The 23,486-nt window shown below is 42.7% G+C and overlaps 1 protein-coding gene across 3 annotated transcripts in view; it reads left to right on the top strand.

The window, feature by feature from the left end:
• The window catches only part of LARP6 (La ribonucleoprotein 6, translational regulator), a 62,211-nt gene that overhangs the window by 23,699 nt on the left and 15,026 nt on the right, over positions 1 to 23,486 (top strand). Inside the window, exon 1 of one of the 3 annotated variants that reach the window (XM_073586945.1) lies at positions 3,978 to 4,122. The exons of 1 other annotated variant lie outside the window; for it this stretch is intronic. In XM_073586945.1, the coding sequence (XP_073443046.1) occupies positions 4,103 to 4,122 (20 nt within the window). In that variant the 5' untranslated portion in view covers positions 3,978 to 4,102. Of the gene's footprint in view, positions 1 to 3,977; positions 4,123 to 22,363; positions 23,454 to 23,486 lie in introns of those variants that run through there. One more of the 3 variants, XM_073586943.1, reaches the window with a different exon arrangement.

Here is a 23,486-nt window from a genome sequence, read left to right as displayed (position 1 = left end):
GACTTTGATATCCAGTCGAATTTATTCCTCATCACATTTCAAATATTTACATTTTAGGAAGCATGCTGTTAAATCACAATTACAGAAAGTCTCCATAGAATAATACTCCAATTATAGAGGTCTGTGCACACAGGAAGTTATATTCACATTAATCCTCCCCGTGAGGATAATATCTATTCCGGCAATCAGTGCCCTGAATGTACAGTAAATCTGCAGAGGAGCCGTAATTGGCCTCTTGGAATGACTCACGGGCCGCACATTGGGTAACTGGGGATTTGTAAGGGTATTCTAGAATTTCAGTTATTAGTCATCTGTAAAAGCTTGTCCTGAGCTTGGAGGGGGTAAAGTGTTCTTCTCGAAGAAACTTTGTTTTAGCATTACCAAATTTCCACACCCAATGAAGACAAGCTTTGGGAGAAGGCTTGATGATACCATTGACTCTTTATGAGCGATCATTAAGTGTCGGGATAATCGATATGCCATCTCTTACTAACATGGTAATTCACCTTTAAGAAAGCTCTTTACCAATAACGCTGTAATCACACATGCCACTACAGAGCCAAAGTCTGAAGTAGATTGACAAATAACACTGCGCAACAAATTTCAGGGAAGTTCTTGTCCCCTGATAAAATGTTATTGTATCTTATAGATTTTGATATGCTGAACACGAATATGTGCTCCAAAAGTCTGTATCAAGTAAGGTTTTTAAGAAACAGTTTATAGTCTACATTATGACGTCCGAGACACTACATACATGTGCATCAATGTAAGTAGCAAAAGCAAATGTTCAAAAGTGTTTTGCAGACGACTTCCATTTATAATCCGCGTCAGATGCTTCTGGAATAAGATTCCAGCAGCAGTCAGTCAGCATTGACGTACTTAACTTTCCCTGGTACCTTTTCTCCAACAGCGCAATGTCTTGGTGAAATCTTTCACTGTGTTCATCGCTAACGGTACCAAGATTGGCTGGAAAAAAGTCCAAGTGAGAATGTAGAAAATGCATTTTCAGTGACATATTGCATTTCATCAAATGATATGCTGTGAGCATGTTGTCCACGAGTTGTTCAAAGTTCGGTGCCCTGCTGTTGCCAAGTAAGTTGAAGGTCACATCTTTAAAGGCTCTCCATGCCACTTGTTCAGCACCTTGCAAAAGACCATCAAAGCTACTGTCTTTCATTATATCTCTGATCTGTGGGCCAATAAAAACACCTTCTTTAATCTTTCATCACTTATTCTTGGAAATTTCTGTCACAAGTAAGAAAAGGCTTCCGATTCTTTGTTCATTGCTTTGACAAAATTCTTCATAAGCCCAAGATTAATATACAAAGGAGGGAGAAATATTTCCTGGATAAACGAGAGGATTATGTTTAACATTCTTCTGTCCAGCAACCAGTTTTTCGCGGCGTGACCAGTCCATTCTGAAATAGTGCATTTCTCGTGCATGACTGTCACTCACAAATAAAACAACAATACTTGGTATATCCAAGCTGCAGTCCAAGAATAAGTGCAATAACTTTTAGCTCACCATGTATGTTCCAGTTATAATTTATGTGAGTCAACAGTAACGCCATATTCTCATACGTTTCTTTTATGTGTATGGCATGTCCAATAGGTATAGAATTATAGATATTTCCGTTGTGTAGTAAAGCAGCCTTTAGACTTAAAATTGATGAGTTAATGAACAGTCGCCATTCTTTTGGGTCATGTTTGCATCCAAGAGCACCAAACTACCCCAAGACGTCATTGCAAAAAGGTTAAACCGTCGACATGGTTTAAAAATTGATTAAGGTCTTCTTGACGACTGCAAAAAACAGAAACTCTTGTTCCTGGTAATAAGAGATTCCGTTCTTGTAGCCTTGATCCCAATAATTCTGCCTGCTTCTTTGACAATTTCAAATCTCTGACCAAGTCACTCAGATCAGCTTGACTGAACAGATGTGGATTAGATGTAGAAGGCTCAAAGTCTGGGTCTGCTGCAGTTTCCTTTTTCACTGACATTGTTAGTTCATCTTCATCGTTCTCCATTGTCCATACTTTGGGCGGCTTTGGAACACAGACTTACATCGTGTGGCACTGGTCTTATGGCTGATGGAAGATTTGGATATTCTATTGATTTCTTGTTCTTTGCTCAATATCCTCTTACATTTGTTAGGTAGAAGTAGCAATCTTTTACATGATCTCTCTGCTCTCTTCTTATCATTGGGACAGCGAACGGCATTGAAGGTCATGATCCATTCAGCCATGCTCTAAGTATGTCAGTATTGTCTATGGATTCCTCCCCTGCCCAGGAGATATGGTATGCTCCGTACACGGTCAGCCGAATGATTAATTGCGCCTGCACGGAATTCGCATAATATGTTCTTGCATATGTGTAGATCAGCGATTTATGTTATTTCAGTGGAAAATTCAGAATATACTGTTTTTAAAAACTCATATGAACTTTTTCTGAATTATAACAAAATATTATAATGTTTTGTATCATTTCTCGAAAACCTTACGTGATCTGAAGTCATTTCTGAAATTAGCATGAAAAAAAATCTGTCAGGAACACTCAAAATTGTCCGAGGGACAAAACCTTGGTAACAGTGTGTAATGGTAAATATTTCGGATCCACTTCTGACTTTGGTCCATAGAAATGCTTGAAAAACTGATACTGAACCTGTTTGTGTGGTTTTAGCCTACGGGCAAACGCTGCAGAAAAAGCGTAATGGACGGTAATGTAAGAATGACATTGCTATGCATATGTTCAGTCTTTTGTTACTTGTTTTTTAAATCGCTAAAGGGTTCGAAAATCATGAAGCTGCTAAATTAATTAGCCACTCGTTAGTTGTAGTTAAAACCTTACAAGTCCCTGGTAGGGGGAGGAGGGGAATGACAAATGCAAGGACAAGAGACTTCCTGTCGTACATAGAGCAGAGAAAAGAAGAATTAGCTGGGTAGGAAGGTAAAATGAGCAATTGGAAGTACATAGTGCTGTGTAATATGATGACTGCAATATATTAAAAGGATAAAACTGATGAAGGAGTAGTGCTTCTTTAAGGTAAAGACCACAAAATAGAAAAATGACAATAAGTTTAGGTAAAATATTCAAATGAGGCTTTTGTTCTATATTTTGAGATACTTGTATAATTTAGAATTGGTAGAAGAATATGCTGTATAAATTCTTCATAAAAAAGGAAGAACAGCACTGCACAGAGGGTAAATTCAGAGGAAAATGGAGAATATGCATATAGTGTTTCATTTTTGATACGAAGCAGGTGATATTCATTCCGAAAACAGATTAAAATATAGAGATGTATAAAAAAAAAAAAAAAAAAAAAAGTACCCATAACGGGACTGGACCCTTCAGGATAAACACACAAAGACGCAGATGAGAGCAGTAGTTCCATATAAAACATGTACAGAAAAGGCGCCAATTCATCACTGATAGACATGAGCAAGCAGTTAGAAGCAGAGATGAATAAGCCATTGGCAAGATATGATGGGATCGGCACCTTACCACCACTGACTGTTTCCACTGAATCGTCGTGATATGTGTTGTGGTGTAGTGAACACTGTGTCTGCTAGGGGGTGCTGTGTGGGTGTCCCAGGACGGGCATACAGGCATATCCATTGTGGTAATGGGAGTAGGATGATGAATGACCATTATGTATCTCAAGGTGGGTGGCCTTGGGATGGAGGCTCGAGTGTTAATCAGCAGAGGTACTGCTTACGTTTCTGTTACAATGCGTCAGGGAGAGCTTTTCCAGGTGGCGGGTGGGACCAGTCACCTACAAACCCACCCAGGGGCGTATGTCTAAATGCCCATAATAAGCCTGTATATATGAGTGTGGCTGGGTGTCTGAAATAGGACCTGCGATGAGGTCATAGCCATGTGATCCGGTGGGCGTGGCTACAGACCATATAAGGTGACCAGGGTAGGTCAGATGAGAGAGAGTGCCTGGAGCTGATTGGAGCACGTGTAGAAGGTCCCGGCAGGTCAACATTCTAGAGGGGCTGCTGCCCTCCTGAACAGCACATGCTGAGGCCGCGGACCTGGTGAGGCCTGTGTATATTGGTCTGTTTGTGTGGGACAGTCCCCAGGAAGGAATGGATGTCCTGAATGAGAAAACAACTAAGAAGGTAACCCAGACAGGGTGAGCTAACTGGGTTTTAGGCGAGAGCCTGCGTACCAGACATAGCACAGCCTGTGTGACCACAGGTTTAACAGAGCGGAGCCCTGTCATGAACATTATGCTGTTTGATATAAGCCTGTTGCGGTTTATGCTGCCTAATAAACCACATGGACTGATTTATGTTGAAAAACCTGTGCCGGACCTGGTTAAATCGGCTACCAAGCGAGTATCCCCTCCCCAACATGGGCGCTACCTTACAGTGTACATGAAAATGATGCAATGCCAAGGATTTTTAGTAATTAGGAGTTCCAAAAATAGTAATCTCCAGAAGCAGCAGATGTTCCATAAAGTGCAGCCAAGCCATCATTTGTCATCTTACAGTGTATTTAGTGTGATATTAATACAGTATTGAAAAATTGAACAATTTACCCACAGAGTTAGAAGAATAACACACGTCAATATTTTCTTCCTAAATTTCACCATTAGTGCAGTGAAAGGGAATCTGTCACCTATTTTTTCATCTATAAGGCTAGTTTCACACTAGCGTTTATTCCACACAGCGCCACTAAGCCCCACCCCCTGCCGGCTCCCTGCCCGTCCCATCCGGTCATCGCCGCCTACTATCGCACATGGACGCTTGCGATCTGCGCACCCTATCTTTAGCATAGGGTGCGCTGGCCGTGCGCTAGTAGGATTTTGGCGTGCGCTGCGCACTTTTGAAGGTGCGCCCGTGTGCGCCGAACGCAGCATGTTGCATTTCGGCGTGCTCGACGCACCTTCAAAAGTGCGCAGCGCACGCCACAATCCTACTAGCGCACGGCCAGCGCACGATCTGCGCACCCTATGCTAAAGATAAGGTGCGCAGATCGCAAGCGTCCATGTGCGATAGTAGGCGGCGATGACCGGATGGGGCGGGCAGGGAGCTGGCAGGGGGCGGGGCTTAGCGGCGCCATGCGCTGCGTGGAATAAACTCTAGTGTGAAACTAGCCTAAGCTGCGGCCACCGCCGTTAGGGGCTTATCTACAGCATTCTGTAATGCTGTAGATAAGCCCCCGATGTAACCTGAAAGAAAACCAGTTAGATTATACTCACCCAAGGGCGGTCCGGGTCCGATGGGTGTCGCGGTCCAGTCCGGCGCCTCCCATCTCCATGCGATGACATCCTCTTCTTTGCTTCCAGTCGCGGCTCCACACAGGCATACTTTATCTGCCCTGTTGAGGGCAGAGCAAAGTACTGCAGTGTGCAGGCGTCGGGAAAGGTCATAGAGGCCAGGCACCTGCGCACTACAGTACTTTGCTCTGCCTTCAACAGGGCAGAGAATTACGCCTGCGCAGGAGCTGCGATGGGAAGCAAAGAAGAGGAAGGCATCACATGAAGATGGGAGGCGCCGGACCATGACACCCATCGTACCCGGACTGCCCCTGGGTGAGTATAATCTAACTTGTTTTTCTTCTCTTTCAGGTTACATCGGGGACTTATCTACAGCATTACAGAATGCTGTAGATAAGCCCTTAATGGCGGTGGCCACAGCTTATAGACGAAAAAAATAGGTGACAGATTCCCTTTAAATGCAACCAGTACCACAGTTATATTTCTGGAGCCAATATCATCCAGGACTCCATCCCCAAACCCTGCTGCAAAATGTTCCCCTATCAGCATTTACATCTTAGAGCAACTCACTACATGGACTCAAATTCCCCTCTGGATTACAAATAGCCTCTTTTCTCCATATGTCACAGGCCCCTTGTTCTTAAAGAGAATCTGTCGCCGGGTTTTTTTTTACACAATTTGAGAGCAGCTTAGTGTAGGGGCAGAGACCCTGATTACAGTGATGTGTCACATACTCGGCTGCTTGCTGCATTCTTGACAAAAATCATTAGGAGGAGATCTTCATTAGGGAACTTGTAAACCTGCTGCAATGTAGTCCTCCAGAGTCATGAATGCATGTATATCATAACAAGTACGCAAATTACATACATGTGGTCATGTTATCGCCAGGTTTGTGGAGTTGGAAAGCCAAACCTCTGACATTTTCCTGACTCTGACACCACAGCACTGGTCACTCCTGAGCATGTACATAAAGTGCAGCACAGATTCATCTCCACTATGACTCCACAGCACTGGTCACTACTGAGCATGTCCATAAAGTGCAGCACAGATTCATCTCAGCTAGGACCCCACAGCACTGGTCACTACTGAGCATGTACATAAAGTGCAGCATAGATTCATCTCAGCTATGACTCCACAGCACTGGTCACTACTGAGCATGTCCATAAAGTGCAGCATAGATTCATCTCAGCTATGACCCCACAGCACTGGTCACTACTGAGCATGTACATAAAGTGCAGCACAGATTCATCTCAGCTATGACTCCACAGCACTGGTCACTACTGAGCATGTCCATATAGTGCAGCACAGATTCATCTCCGCTATGACCCCACAGCAGTGGTCACTACTGAGCATGTACATAAAGTGCAGCACAGATTCATCTCAGCTATGACTCCACAGCAGTGGTCACTACTGAGCATGTGCATAAAGTGCAGCACAGATTCATCTCAGCTATGACACCACAGCACTGGTCACTACTGAGCATGTACATAAAGTGCAGCACAGATTCATCTCAGCTATGACTCCACAGCACTGGTCACTACTGAGCATGTACATAAAGTGCAGCACAGATTCATCTCAGCTATGACCCCACAGCACTGGTCACTACTGAGTATGTACAGTGCCTTGCGAAGGTATTCAGCTCCCTGGAAATTTTCAACCTTTTCCCACATATCATGCTTCAAACATAAGAGTGAGTGCACACAGTGCGGATTGAGCTGCGGATTTGCAGGTAAGTCCACAGGTAAAACCAGGGGAAGAGTCTTGAGGAGATCATTTGCATATTCCCAGTGCCTTCTGGGATAAGTGAAGAGTCTCCGCGAGCTCAACGATCACTGGGTTTTGGCCGTTGCAGCTGAAAAGAGGAAATCGGAAAACCAGGGGAAGAGTCTTGAGGAGATCATTTGCATATTCCCAGTGCCTTCTGGGATAAGTGAAGAGTCTCCGCGAGCTCAACGATCACTGGGTTTTGGCCGTTGCAGCTGAAAAGAGGAAATCGGAAAACCAGGGGAAGAGTCTTGAGGAGATCATTTGCATATTCCCAGTGCCTTCTGGGATAAGTGAAGAGTCTCCGCGAGCTCAACGATCACTGGGTTTTGGCCGTTGCAGCTGAAAAGAGGAAATCGGAAAAACCGCGCGCCGATAGGGGCTCGTCTTTCATCGTTTTTAAGAAATCTCAAGATGGAAGAGGCCAGGAGCCATTTGGTGAGCTGCATTTCTTGTTACATGTTCACAGACTTACCAGTGGAAAAGCCAAACTTCACATGCCACAAATGCAAGCTTGTGTCCCTGTTGGAGGAAAAGTTGCAAAATCTCGAAGAGAGGTTAGCTACGTTGAAGATCATTAAGGAAGGTGAAGAGTTCTTGGACAGAGCAGAATTATCTCTTCATGTTACAGAAAGAGAAGAAATTCGAAGTGCACCTGAAGAAACAGAGGATTGGAGACATGTGACCCAGAGAAGCAGGAGGATCAGGAGGCAGTCAGCACCCATACTGCTCAGAAACCAGTACCAGGCTCTCACGCAGGAAAACGATGAAGAAATACATCAGGGTAAGACTTTGCCAACAAGCAGCAACCTTGTACGCCTTCAGAGTCCTCCTGGATGGAGAAAGAAAAATGTTGTGAAGAAGAAACGGAGAGTGGTGGTCATGGGGGATTCCCTGTTGAGAGGAACAGAGGCCGCTATCTGCAGACCAGATATCACTTCAAGAGAAATGTGTTGTCTTCCAGGTGCAAAAATTAAAGATGTGTCTGACAGGATATCAGGACTCTTCAGACCTACAGATGACTACCCATTCCTGCTACTACATGTGGGGACAAATGACACTGCAAGAAACGACCTGGAAACCATCTGCAGAGACTTTGAAGACTTAGGCAAGAAAGTGAAAGAACTGGGAGCGCAGGTGGTCTTCTCTTCCATCCTCCCAGTGGATGGCCATGGAACAAGGAGGTGGAATAAGATTCTGCAGGTGAACAACTGGCTACGTCGATGGTGCCGTCAGCAACGATTTGGATTTCTGGATCACGGAGTGAACTACTTATACGATGGACTACTTGCTAGAGATGGGGTGCACCTTACGAAGACTGGAAAGCAGGTATTTGGAAGTCGCCTTGCTACACTTGTAAGGAGAGCTTTAAACTAGAACAACATGGGAAGGGAAGCAAAAGACCAGAAAAAGCCATACACCTGACAAATGCTATCGAGAACTCTGCTATTAGAAGTGGAAAGGAAGAACAAAGACGAAAGAATCTAATTAATAAAAATATTGGAGAAAGAGAAACCAATCACAAACTAAAATGTTTCTATACTAATGCACAAAGCATGGGCAACAAACAAGGAGAATTGGAACTACTAACACAGGAAAAGAAATATGATGTCATTGGAATCACTGAAACTTGGTGGGACAATACACATGATTGGAATACAAGACTAGAAGGATACAACTTATTTGCAAGAAACAGACTTGATAAACGAGGAGGGGGTGTCGCATTGTATGTTAGAAACGCGTATATCTGCACAGAGATTGAAGCTTCAGAGACTGGGAGTTCTGTGGAAACTGTTTGGGTAAGAATACAAGGACAGAACAATGGAAAGGACACCATTGTAGGCATTTACTACAGGCCGCCTGTGCAAGCTGAAGCTATGGATGGACTCTTTATGCATCAAATGGCCAAGTTCTCCAAAAAATATGACATAGTTGTCATGGGAGATTTCAACTATCCAGACATTTGTTGGGAATCTCTCTCAGGCAAAACTAACAGGTCAAGGAAATTCTTATCCTCTCTTGCTGACAACTTTATCTTCCAAAAGGTAAGGGAGAAAACAAGGGGAACTGCTACCTTGGATCTAATCCTTATAAACAGGGAGGAAATGGTTGAGGAGGTAAAAGTGGCTGGGACCCTAGGAGGTAGCGACCATGCTATTTTAGAATTTTGGATAACTAGAGGCGGAAGACCTGTGAAGACTCAGACGTCAAGGTTAGATTTCAGAAAGGCAGATTTTAAGGGATTCAGAAAGAGAATTGGAGGGATCCAATGGCTGGATATCCTTAAAGACAAAAATGTCCAGGAAGGATGGGAAATCTTGAAAAATGAAATTCTCAAAGCACAGTTGTTAACAATTCCGAAAAGAGGGAAGAATAGGAAGCAGTTAAGGAAACCAGGATGGATGAACACAGAACTTAAGCACATGCTAAAAAGGAAGAAAAAAATGTTTATAAAATGGAAAGAGGGAGGCATATCTAAAGAAGAATATAATGCTGTCTGCAGAACCTGCAGTGCACAAATCAGATTAGCTAAAGCTGAAAATGAATTGAGGCTTGCAAGAGATGTCAAAAGCAATAATAAAGGATTTTGGGGATATGTCAAAAGTAAAACAAAAGTCAAAGATGCTATAGGATTTTTACAGGATGAAAATGATGAAATGGTAAGACAGGATGTTGAGAAGGCTGAACTTTTAAATTCCTATTTTGCATCTGTTTTCTCTCAGAAAGGAAATGTAACATCAACTGTTATTCACTGTCCTATTAAGGGAATAGAAGAATCCAGGATATCTATAAACAGAAAGATAGTGAGGAAACACTTAGCTAGCCTAAATGAATTCAAGTCTCCAGGTCCAGATGAATTACACCCCAGAGTACTGAAGGAGATAGCAGAAGAAATTTTTGAACCCCTCTCTATAATCTTTGAAAATTCTTGGAGAACAGGAGAAGTGCCAGAAGACTGGAGAAGAGCAAATGTTGTTCCTATCTTCAAAAAGGGGAAGAAGGTGGACCCAGGCAACTATAGGCCGGTGAGTCTGACTTCTATACCAGGAAAGATCTTTGAACAAATTATTAAACAACATGTATGTCAATACCTGGATAAGAATGAAGTGATTAAACAGAGTCAGCATGGGTTTGTAACTAATAAGTCATGTCAGACTAACTTAATTTCCTTCTATGATGGTATCACTGATTGGGTGGATCAAGGAAATGCTGTAGATATAGTATATCTTGACTTCAGCAAAGCATTTGACAAAGTCTCTCATACAATCCTTATTGAAAAAATGATTAAGTATGGAATGGACAAGGCAACTGTTAGGTGGATTCATAACTGGCTTAGTGATCGGACCCAAAGAGTGGTCGTAAATGGCTGCACATCCAGTTGGAAGAATGTCTCAAGTGGGGTACCACAGGGCTCTGTCCTGGGCCCTGTATTGTTCAACATCTTTATCAACGATTTAGATGAAGGAATTGAGGGTAAACTGATTAAATTTGCTGATGACACAAAGCTAGGAGGGATAGCTAATACTAGAGAAGAGAGAGAGAGGATTCAAAAAGATTTAAATAAACTGGAGAAGTGGGCAGCAACTAACAGAATGGTTTTTAACAGGGAGAAATGCAAAGTACTACATCTGGGCAATAAAAATGGAAAAAGCATATATAGAATGGGAGGAATAGGGCTAAGTGACAGCACATGTGAAAAAGACTTGGGTATACTAATAGATCACAGACTGAATATGAGTCAACAGTGTGATGCAGCAGCAAAAAAGGCAAATGCAATTCTAGGATGTATTAACAGAAGCATACAGTCTAGATCACGTGAAGTCATTATTTCCCTCTACTCCTCTTTGGTCAGACCTCATCTGGAATATTGTGTCCAGTTTTGGGCACCACATTTTAAAAAAGACATCAACAAACTGGAGCAAGTTCAGAAAAGAGCGACCAGAATGGTGACCGGTCTGCAAACCCTGTCTTATGAGGAAAGGTTGCAGGATTTGGGAATGTTTAGTTTGCAAAAGAGAAGACTGAGAGGAGACTTAATAGCTGTCTACAAATATCTAAAGGGCTGTCACATTGTAGAAGGATCAACTTTATTCTCATTTGCACAAGGAAAGACTAGAAGCAATGGGATGAAACTGAATGGGAAGAGACACAGATTAGATATTAGAAAAAACTTTTTGACAGTTAGAGTGATCAATGAGTGGAACAGGCTGCCACGAGAAGTGGTGAGTTCTCCTTCAATGGAAGTCTTCAAACAGAGGCTGGACAGACATCTGACTGGGATGATTTAGCGAATCCTGCTTTGAGCAGGGGGTTGGACCAGATGGCCCAGGAGGTCCCTTCCAACTCTACGATTCTATGATTCTACCTGCAGAATTGCTTGCGGTTTGCCCCTGCATTTTGACACCTGGACAATGGAACAGGTGTCACACCGCTGCGGAATCCACTGAAAGAATTGACATGCTGCGGATTTAAAACGGCAGCAAATCCGCGCTGAAATATCCGCAGCATGTGCACAGCGTTTTTTAAAAGCCATTGCCTAACATAGTACTGTACATTGCTTGCGGATCTGCAGCAAAATCCGCACAGTGTGCACACACCGTAAAGATACCAAATGTAAATTTTTGGTGAAGAATCAACAACAAGTGGGACACAATTGAAGTTGAAAAAAATTTTTTGATTATTTTAAATTTTTGTGGAAATACAAAAACTGAAAAGTGGGGCGTGCAAAATTATTCGGCTCCTTTAACTAATACTTTGTTGCGCCACCTCTTGCTGCGATTACAGCTGCAAGTCGCTTGGGTTATGTCTCTATCAGTTTTGTACATCGAGAGACTGAAATTCTTGCCCATTCTTCCTAGGCAAACAGCTCGAGCTCAGTAAGGTTTGATGGAGATCATTTGTGAACAGCAGTTTTCAGCTCTTTCCACAGATTCTCTTTTGGATTCAGGTCTAGACTTTGACTTGGCCATTCTAACACCTGGATACGTTTATTTGTGAACCATTCCATTGTAGATTTTGCTTTATGTTTGGGATCATTGTCTTATTGGAAGAAAAATCTCCATCCCAGTCTCAGGTCTTTTGCAGACTCCAACAGGTTTTCTTCAAGAATGGTCCTGTATTTGGCTCCATCCATCTTCCCATCAATTTTAACCATCTTCACTGTCCCTGCTGAAGAAAAGCAGGCCCATACCATGATGCTGCCACCACCATGTTTGACAGTGGGGATGGTGTGTTCAGGGTGATGAGCTGTGTTGCCTTTACGCCAAACATATTGTTTGGCGTTGTTGCCAAAAAGTTCAATTTTGGTTTCATCTGACCAGAGCACCTTCTTCCACATGTTTGGTGTGTCTCCCAGGTGGCTTGTTGCAAACTTTGACACTTTTTATGGATATCTTTTAGAAAAGGTTTTCTTCTTGCCAATCTTCCATAAAGGCCAGATTTGTGCAATGTACGACTGATTGTTGACCTGTGGACAGACTGTCCCGCCTCAGCTGTAGATCTCAGTGAGGTTTGATGGAGATCGTTTGTGAACAGCAGTTTTCAGCTCTTTCCACAGATTCTCGATTGGATTCAGGTCTGGACTTTGACTTGGCCATTCTAACACCTGGATACATTTATTTGTGAGCCATTCCATTTTGCGGTCAAGCACGATTCAACAGTTTACAGTCACATAATGTGACCGCAGATTGTGTCCTAAGCCTGGACAACCCCTTTACTGGAAAATGTGATTGTGTGCATCCAGTTACCTTGTGAAAAACATACTTTATCAATTGTAGCAGAAAACTGGAATGGCAGAAGTTGGGGAGTAACATGAGGTCCTCAAACCTCCAGGAGGGGAGCACAGACTTGTTGGATATTGAGTTGCATCTGACATCAGATAAATGCAAACTGTTTTGGGTCACTCCGTTGTCAAAAGCCTAAAATATGCAGTTTATAGATTGCAGTCCTGATCTGTTAGTACTGTATACATGGCTCCAGGTCTCGGGATGTGACTAGTGTAGAGAGGGAAGCAATGTCTGCACTGGTGCCAAACGCAGGCATCCTACATATGTGTTTGTGCATTTTGGCCCATGCTATATTTTCATCTTGACATTTGCGGAGTTTAGTAATTTCACATTGCTCTCTTCCAGTGCCAGATTTATATAGTCGGAGATCAGCCATCACGTAGCCAGTACTGACAAAGACCACAACACAAGAACATTAAATTAGTGACTCACGTACTCCTCCAACATGAGCCTGACATATAATAATGACTACTGAAACAGGAATGCTTCTAATTTAAGGAAAACAAGTGCAAAATATCTGACTCATGTTCTTAGATTTGGATGTCCACTACCAATAGTAACCAGCACCACTACTCCCACTGGAGAAGGATATCCAATTAAAGACTCCTTGTCCCTCATCCTAATTACAGGTCAAGGCTACATATTGTGTCAGATAGGTTTTGCCATCAATATTGTTAAAGGGAATCTGTCACCAGGTTTTTTTTCCTACCCCATTTGAGAGTAGCATAATGTAGAGGCAGAGACCCTAATTCCAACGATGTATCACTTACTGGGTTGCTTGCTGTAATTTTGATAAAAATCATTTTTTCTGATGCAAATCAACTTGCTGAGTGCGGAGCTCTGCCTAACTCCGCCCCCACCACTGATTGGCCGCTTTCTGTGTATATTAACAGAAAACTTCCAATCAGTGGTGTGGGCTTGGGTTTCACAGGGCACCGAATTCTGAGCTCTGCAAACTCCTTGCAGATGTTGTCCTTGGTGGGTTCGAACCCAGGGCTAACCACTGAGCCACCGTGCTGCCCAGGGTAGACAAAATATTTTCATTATTCATATGGGGAATTTGGAACTCTATCAAATATAGTTCTGGGTTTTTTAGTTTTCATTTTTCTTACTACATGTACTTGGAGACTGCTAATATAATAAACTGAGCTTTTAGCAAGGCTCTCGCGGTCCAGCAGTGTCTGTCCTCCACTGTTCTAGTCTTTGTTGCTCATCTGCAAATCTATAGGGCTGCAGCCAGTCACAAAACTGTACACCAACAGAGCCAATAAGTCCAGTGATTGGCCTATCCTTAGGACAGGTCACCAATGTCTGATCGGGGGCTATCATCAGTGCCAGAGGGCTGAAATGCTCAATTTCGGAGTTGCTCCATCTTCTGATAGTGTCGGCTGTGTACAGCACACCTGTCTCGTGTTGATATGAATAGGAGGCAGACGTGCAGTACCCAGCCGTGGCCACTGTCAGAAGATGCAGCATTTCCAGCCAACCAACACCACAAGTGTCGGACCCTGGCTGATCAGACATCGATGACCGGTCACAAGGTCAGATGTGAGCAGTTTTTTCAGTTTTGTCTTATATTATTCCCGCTGCGCCCCTTAGTAAATCCTTGTTCGTTGGTTTTTCAAATCCACCATACAATTCCAGAGATACGAGCCTCCGTAATTAGTGCAAATTTTATGGTTTATATCAATGGGTGTGCTGCTCACAGCATCCTCTAGGGCGTGTCTTTACAAGAGGGCATGGCTCACAGGATCCTCTAGGGTGTGTCTTTACAAGAGGGCGTGGCTCACAGGATCCTCTAGGGCGTGTCTTTACAAGAGGGCGTGGCTCGCAGGGCAACAAGGCAGAGACGTGTAAAGATCACGAAAAGCAGCACTATATAACAAAGCCCATATCTTTGTTTTTCAAATCCACCATTCGATTACAAACAAAAGAAAAAATAAGTGGAACTCTGGGGAGCAGCAGTAATAAAATAAGATGAAGGCTATGTGCCCACGTAGTGTTTTTCGTGCAGAATATTCCTGAGCGGAATCGCACACCCTCTTCCCGGGAAAACGCATGCGTTTTATGAAGCGCTTTTGTAAGCGTTTTTGACCCTTTTGTTAAGCGTTTTTGCATGCGTTTTCATATGCGTTTTTGCAATACAATTGAATGTATGTGGAAACGCGTGCGTTTCTGCAAAATTAATGAACATGCTGCGTTTTTTTCTGCTAAGCGTTTCCGCAGCGGAAAAAAAAACGCACCATTTGAACAACATGTACGGATTCCATTATGATTACATTGGATGCTTTTCTTAAGCGTTTCCGCAGCAGAAACGCGCGTCTAAAAGTGCTGCGGAAACGCTTAAAAAACGCAATGTGGGCACACAGCCTAAAAATGGCCACTTTTAATATGCATTTATTGGGCTCCCCATACAGTCTATGCAGAAAGAAAGATGGACCAAAAAAAATGCACATTATTAATCGCACAGTTCACATGAATTTCATGATGTCATATCCACTTTTCTTAGAAAATTTGCAGTATTTCTGTTACGTGGGAGCATGGCCTAAGGGCGAGCACAGTAGACTCCGCGACCAGACTAGTGAAAGGTCACATGTAGAAGAGAGGAATTTCCCCCGCACTGGGGCACAGATCCCGCTTGCTTTGTTTTGCCCAGTCTTACAGCTGGCGTTCTGCGCTAAATAGACACCTATGATTTAGTAAATGGAATATCTAGAGGGACGATGCTGGCGACTGGAGACAACGCTGCCCATGAAGCGGAATCTGTTGCTAGGGAACTGATAATCAGATTAGTGTCTCTTCTGCCCGCTGATCATAATCTCTGCAGTATAGTCTGGCGCAGAAACGCAAAGTCATATTGACATAATGGGTTGAGAAAAGTGCCCTAATTAAATGACAGCAGCCTGTACTGCTCAGCCCAGCGGTGCGGAGGGCTTACTGCTTTATCTCCAGTGTCACGCTGGAGAACCAGATGTTCACAGGCCTCTTCTCACATAGTGTCTCCTCTCCTGTACATAGTCCATGTATCAGGGAAGGCATCCCATTATCCAAAGACGACAGGCCTAAAGCCTCTCCTGTAAAATACAAAAACGTCAACCTACCTTTATTAAGTCAGTGATTGAGAGTTCACATCGAAATGCTACTAGCAGAAGCAAGAATAAGTGTCCACCTAAGGTGTTTCACTAAAAATGTTCCACCATTTGCCTTCTACAGCCTATCTATTGCTGGCTGCACAGTGAGTTAACTAAGAATTCATCAGTGAGCTCACTCTGACAGTCTTATGGAGAGTTTGTAGATCTTATATGTGTTTTCTTTTTGGCTCCTCCTTGCTGATTTATGGCCACATCAAAAGTTCAATATGCAGGAAAACCAAGCGCATGAAACAGTAGCTTTTTTAATCAAAGCCAGTTCCAAAAATTATTTTTAGCCCCATGCATATAAGAAAATAAAATTGTCCCAATAAGTAGGCCACCCCTTTAAGTTCCTGATCTGTAGACTATATTGCACATGTATAGATGTATTAGTAAATACATCGATGGTGATAAAAAAAGGAATGGAAGGGTGGTAAGAATTTTTCCTATTATATTCACTATTGTTAATGTTGCCCAAAAATATTCCTTTTTTTTTCATGGCAGATCTGGTAACTCTTCAAGGAATCTGCGAATAATCATATTTAAAGCAACGGTCAGCACAGGAGGACTGTTCAAACCTAGCACATTAAGGATTTGGCTGTTCCACTTATGTCCACTTGATGTTTTCTTAGGGATTGGTACAGTCTCAGTGTATTGACTATTATATACCGTAGTCCTTCTGCAATTTTTGTGGACTTCTCAGCCCATAATATTTCCCTTCTCCCACCCTCTTTTTTGAGGAGACTAGCTTTTTCGTCCAATGCTCCATTTATTATTATCTGGTTGTATTATGTTTCACCATCAAGGGAAAACTCACCGTTTTTACATTATTTAAGGCCATGTGCACACGATGCAGATTTGCAGCGTTTCCGCAGCGGATTTTACCGCGCAGAAACGTTGCATATCCGCATTGTGATGTACAGTACCTTTAAAATGAATGAAAAAAAAAAAAACGCTGTGCAGACGCTGCGGATTTTTCTGCGCGGTTTTCCTGCGGTACAAAATCCGCAGCATGTTACTTCTTTTGTGCGGTTTTCTATCTCCCCTGTTACCAAATCCGCAGGGGGAAGACCGCAATGGAAAACCGCACGAAAACCGCGTGAAAAATGGAAGAAATCCGCAGGAAAAATGCAAGTCATTTGACCTGCGGTTTTCTTCCATTCTGCACGGAAAAATCCGCAGGGCTCAAAACTCCGTCTGCACTCAGCCTAAGGCTTTTTCACCAGTGCTTGTGTGTTGTACTAATAGAAATGTTAATTCTTTGTCATTATCTTCACTACTCCATTATTATATTTTTTTTTTTATTGCATTTTTTGTGTCTGGTGCCTCATACACTTTCTTGCCTTGTTTTTCAAACTAAGCACAAATACACCTTCCCATCTGCTTTGTTTCCATCTCTCCCCCCATCCTTTGATTGACAGCTCTGGCTTGATAGAGCCAGGGAAGGACAAGGCTAGATGGAAACCAAGTGGGGGCGGGGGTGTATAAATGATTGGCTCCGCCATGATGCACCGTACGCATTTACTTGGTATGAACACTCATTGCATAATGACAGTCCCTTGTGTTCATTGCTAGGGAATGGAAGGGTCTAGCCAGCCATGTTTTCTCCTGTGCAATTAATGGATTTCTGCCATTCTTTGGGCCACCACAAACCTGCATGTTGATGGACGTCCTTGGAGTGATGGCTTTTTGAAGTATTTGCACTAGCCGTTATCTAAGCATTATTTTTTCTCTCTAGATGGATCAGTTGTAAAGAGATGTGACAGGTCACCGAGATGGCACAGTACCAGCTTGCCTTGCAACCTTAGCCATTGTGACCACACATTAGTAATCTCCCACCTGTGGCATTATGAAACTATAACACCCAGCATGCCCCCGACAAGCTGCCGCTCGCTGGGGAGCTAGGCTATGTTCCCATGATGAACTTTTGATATTGCAGTCTTTCTGCACCCATTAAGTAAAATAGGTTACCGCAAAAATTCATGGGAACTCAGCCCTACAAATTAGTAATCAGTGGCTTAACGACCGCAGTTGCCACTGCGACTGGGCCTGTGAGGATGAGAGGCCCGCCGATGCCAGCCCCTACTTCAGAGCACGGGTCCGTGCGTGGCAATACATGCTGCCGACCAAAGGCCGGCAGCTAATGTTGGCGTGCATGCGACTGGGGGGCGCAGGGCAGTGACGCTATGCTCTCCTATCGCTTGGACGGGGAAGTCAACTTCTAGCTTCAGGAGACGACATCATGCAGCTGGGGAGTGGGGGAAGGCGAGTATAATCATTTATTTTTTTTCCCTATGCATTGAACAACAGCGGTGCTGACAGAACGGGGAATATATACTATGATGGGGGCCATTACTACATAATGGGAGGAGGCAGCTTGTATGTCCCTATAGGAATTAGAACACTACAAGAGTCCATGTGGTCGGGGACCAAATTTTACACCAGGGCCCATCGATCTCTAGTTATGCCACTTTTAGTGATCACTGCCAGACACCACATCCTTCCTTGTTTTGCTGCATACGTGGATTCCCAGGTGAATAGCTCACATTAAATGTATAGTTTAAGAAATTGTCAGAAAAAGGAACAGAGCAGATGTAAAACAAGTCACAGCACTTGTGAAGAGCGCCATTCATACACTGCCCTGACAGCAGGCCGAACACGCAGGTTCAGACAGGTTCACAGCACTCGGTCTCATTACCCCAGATGTTACTCTGCCGCAGGCCAAACTGTTATCTAGTAGCCATTTCCAGGAGAGTTCCCTAAAGCCCGGCAGAGAAGAATGAAAATATTGGCTGTGCCAGGTCTGTCACATGATGGACCCCAAAGCTGCTCGATTTTAATGGGGTCGAGTTTCCATCATGGGGTCTGTCATGCCGTATTATTGTTATAAAGGCTTCAAAACAGATGTAACATGATGGAAGACGAAGCGCACGCCGAGACCTTTGGATTACACATCCGTATGCTACATTGGAAGTATACAGACAGCACAAGGACCAATGGAAGTTAAAGTGGTAACTCATACGAATGTTTTTACATAAGAACATTTATTGAGTGGGGAAAAATAATAAACTGCAGTCTGCCCTACTTTTATCCATATTCCTGATCCGACTTGTCCATTATAAATCTATTAATGTGTAGAAAAACGATCACATAAGGGTCACCATCCGTATTTCACTGAACCATTCAGATCGGAAATAGTGCTTAACCTTTGAGACTACTCCAAACGCATGTAGAAAGCAGACATACTGACGTAAAGAAACGGACACATGGATCCAGTATGGATATGAACATATGGGATACAATATGGATAGAAATATTTTTTTCTGCACGAAAAACAGATAATTTTGCATGTGCTTCTCTGAACTCAGCCGAAAACTGAACTAAAACATATGAACTACATAGGCCCTACATGTAGGTCAGCTCTGTGTTGAAGACTCAAGACCTTCACTCGCAGATCCTGTCAGAATGGCGCAGAATGCCGCAATATTTTCCAGTAACATGTCAGAAAAGTCCCCATTAGTCAGTCCGACCCTTCAGGCACCGTTAGTTTCCTCATGTGACAGGATTTTATAAGCCCTGAAAGCTGGGTCTCCGGACGGGAGAACGGTCTTTAGGCCGGAATCACACTAGCATATAGCATATGAAATGAGAGCATCCATTGTGATATGCTAATGACCCTCGTGCCGACTGTCATACTACTGTGCTCCTATCCCCTCCCATGAAAGAATATCACAGCACAGCTGCGGAGGAGACGGAGAAAGTAATTTCTCCATCTCCTCCATTACCTGTCTCTGCGTATATCGCACCGTACTCGGGTAATATCTGGGCGCTGTGGGATGTTTCACTCACACCCATAGACTTGTATGGCTGCGAGTGAGCCGAGTCTCGGTGCATATCGCATCATGCTGCCATTGTTCTCTCATACCTAATCGTCATGAAAAAATAATGGCAGATCTGAGCAGCCCCATAGAACAACACTGGGCCGAGTGCTATGCCACGTTTTATCGCATAGCACTCGGCCATGTTATATGGTAGTGTGACAACAGCCTTAAAGTGCAGTCAACATGGACGACTATGCTCGGACTGCTGCTTTGCAGCTGTTACGCTTAAGTCAAGAGCGCCCCCGGCCAGTCCATGCACTGCGATGCGATCGTCTGTATTGTACCGACGTCTGACTGCGCCCTTAGTGTGAAACTGATCTAAATTTCATCACTGTACCATGAACACACAAAAAAAAGTTTTTATCCATAGCTTCAATGCAGAATAATAAGACTAAATTTGCACTTTTTTTAAGGAGGATTTTGAAGCATATCAGCTTCAAAATCCTACTAAAAAAAAACCACTTCAAAATATAAGTTCTACCGTACTTTGCTATTCACATAATTAATTTTATCAAACTTTTTTTCCCCAAGCAAGGTTTTAAAAATAAAGAAACTCTACGTCACTCAGGTGGATTCCTTTAGAAGACAAAAACTGACGAGTTTTAAAAAGGAATGGACTTCAGAAAATACTTTGTTTCTTTAATTTTTTTGTCCTTTTTAGAAGCTTTTTAGTTTTTTTTCTTGAAGTGGTTTGAAGTTGTTAAAGTTTTATGTTTTTTTCATAATGGTTGTTTTTCCATAAACTTGAATGAGATGAGGAATATCCTGAGCAAAAAATTCATGTGCGTTTTTAGTGCATCTCTATAGCGAAAGCGCACTAAAAAGTCATCTACACGACTATCAGTAAAGTTTTATGAACACAAAGTATCATCCAAAATCAAAATGGTTTTATTTAAAAAACATAAGATAGCAAAAAGAGACAAAAACTGCAGCTGAAGCAAAATGGAATAGAAACACATGTAAAAAAAAACAAAAAAAAACGCAAGTATAACCTATTTCAACTAAGTGGTGCAGAAAATCTGGAACATCAAAACCGCACAAGATACTCATAGCAGAAATTTAGTCTAAGTCAATTTTATATGATGCGATTCCTCAATTGTGACTTATTAAAAAGTTGCTGAATTTTTGCAAGTTTAAGGTACTCCATGTATAAGTTTTGGCTAACGTTTTGGGGTAAATTTTTAGCTGAAAATGCAACTTTTATTTTGCAAAAAAAAAAAAAAGATTAAAAGACAAAAATAAAGAGCATTTTTCATTTTGTTCAAAAATCATGAACCACATTTGCAAAGTACACAACAGAAGGAAAAAAAAAGTGACTTCTAAAAAAAAACGCACATGATAAATTGGGCCAAGTTCACATTGCGTTTGATCCCCACCTCGGTGGCTCCATACTTATGTCTGACACCCATAGAAATCGGGATTTGGAAATATGCACCGATGGGCCTAGTGTTGTGATGCAGATGTGGTCAATGTGTGATTAGGTGGACATCACTTTCATCCATAGCCACCTGTTTTGGGCACGTTTTTGTACACGCCCCAGCGCATACACCCACATTCGGTTTTTAGACCCAAGCCCAGATAGTGCCACTGATGTGGGGATCAAAATTGATATATACATAGAACAACAATGATAATACAATGAATTATTTTTGTTCAATAACCATTGAAAATAGTGGATTTTGCCTTCAATTTGCCACTTGGGAAGTGAATAGATAATAGCGCCAGTGTACGCATCTCGTGTTGTGTACATCGCCATGTACAAGCTGCATGTCCTCAGGTATATTCAGCTGTAGTTGAAGTATGGTTGGACCCTCACAAATGTAATTTAAAAAAAAAAAAAAATTAATGTTTTTCTGTTATTTGCTGCATTGTTTGATCTGGTTGCAGCACAAAGAACTGCAGTAACAACTCAGTGGCTACTTGTGATAGCCCCTTGGCTCTAGTACCTGAACTGGATTTGGGAAAAAAAACACAATAGACTATATTTACCACTAAATATGCTACTAAAACCTGTTTTACAGCTTACCATAGCCATGATGTCGTTTTTAGGTTTGTTCACATGTTGTGGCCTTGGTGTATTTTTTGCCAATTTTTCAAAAATTGCAGCAAAAACGTTTGTGTTTTTTTTTTTGCTTCAAACCACAACCACTAAATGTGAATACTCGGTTACAGGAGACACATATGTAATGAAAGAAAACAGGTTCTATTGTTTTTCTTACTGCGTGGTAAAAACTATTGCCCACAATCACAACGTAACAAAGACTGAATGTTTGATCGCTGCAGTTGACCGTTCCGCCTTGTACGTCTCTCGCTTAGTGATTAGGAATGTGCACAGTAATGTATGTGACCTGGAAGAAATAGATAAACTACATACCTTACAATATGGAATTATCGCCCTGGTGTCAAGAAGCGTGTCTCTGGGGTTGTGAGCAGCAGGACCCTGATTGTGCAGGCTGGAAGTGGTTGATGAATGGCTGAGACATTCACCTGTGATTAACTCACTTCACTTGGATGACTGTAAAAAGCAAACGAAAGGGTTAAGGATCCTACCTGATATAAAGCAGAGCTGGGAGAGGGCAGCGCCCTTCCATGTAGTCAGACTAGGGCTGTGGTCAGTGCAGGGCTATAAGTGAGGGCCACATTCCGGATGTATCAGTTAATGAATACATTTGTCCGCTGCTTTTTAGCTCATTTGCCTTTCCCTGTTCAAGATGTAATATGGCCGGGGCAGAGGACTGAGATAAAGTGGTTTGGTTGTTTGTGTGGAAGAAAAAGGGGACCTCTGTACTGTCCTGATGAAGTGGACCTGGCTGCCAGTGGACCACATGCTGGTCGTTTTTCAAGTGTTGGCGCAGTAGCCATTCTCTGGGGAATAGGTACTTGGTTCTGGGCAGTCTGGCAATCTGTGGACTGGCACCTTTGCTCTCCATTTTTTTTGCAGACTTTACAGAAGAGCCTAGGTTTCCCAAAACCATTTAACCATTCAGGTGCCGTAATGCAGTCTTATACAAACGTCATGGAAAGTCATTCCTCTAATGCAGAAATGGGGTTTGGATTCTTGACTACAGTAGACTCCACAGTTGAGTTTTCAGAAGTTAAAGAGGAATTTGAACCTCCTCCTCAATTAGAGGATGATCCTTTTGGTGGTAGGTTGGAAACCAAAATGCCAGAGCCAGAACCAGATCAGTTTTTTGTAGATGAATTTGAGTTAAGCCCTAAAATTCTACTAGAATCTTCAATGTGTTCAGGAATTGAATTGGACCAAACCTTTGAAGATGACTTATTAGCTGTGTTTGAACCAGAAGATGGTTCCTTAGCAATTGGGGAAACTCGGGCAGAGGAACTCAACAGTCTCTTTGGATACCTGGATGATTCAGTGACCTCTTCTATGAATTTTGGTGGGTCTATTGAATCTGATGTGTGGCTTCCTTTAGTACCTAGTAAGAAAGTAGCTTCTGTGGGATGGTCAGAACTTCAGCCTGGGCTAGGACCGCTTCAGGTTGACTTGGGCTTTGGCACATTCTCTGGCATGGAATGCTATGGACTTGGAAATCATTTAGGTCGTATTATAATCAATACTGGGCCAGATAATGGAGACCAGGAGAATGGCATCACAGAAGGAGGAAGCTGCAGTGATGAGGACTACAGCAGGCATGAGAAGACCAGGTATTTTACACTTGATGGTTTAGGACATTATCG

The sequence above is a fragment of the Dendrobates tinctorius genome, unplaced genomic scaffold (assembly GCF_039654945.1).
Source record: "Dendrobates tinctorius isolate UK_male_01 unplaced genomic scaffold, ASM3965494v1 ptg000097l, whole genome shotgun sequence".
In the NCBI taxonomy this organism is placed as follows: domain Eukaryota; kingdom Metazoa; phylum Chordata; class Amphibia; order Anura; family Dendrobatidae; genus Dendrobates; species Dendrobates tinctorius.
Note: the sequence above shows the minus strand (reverse complement) of the source record. Positions and strands in the feature narration are given on the sequence as shown.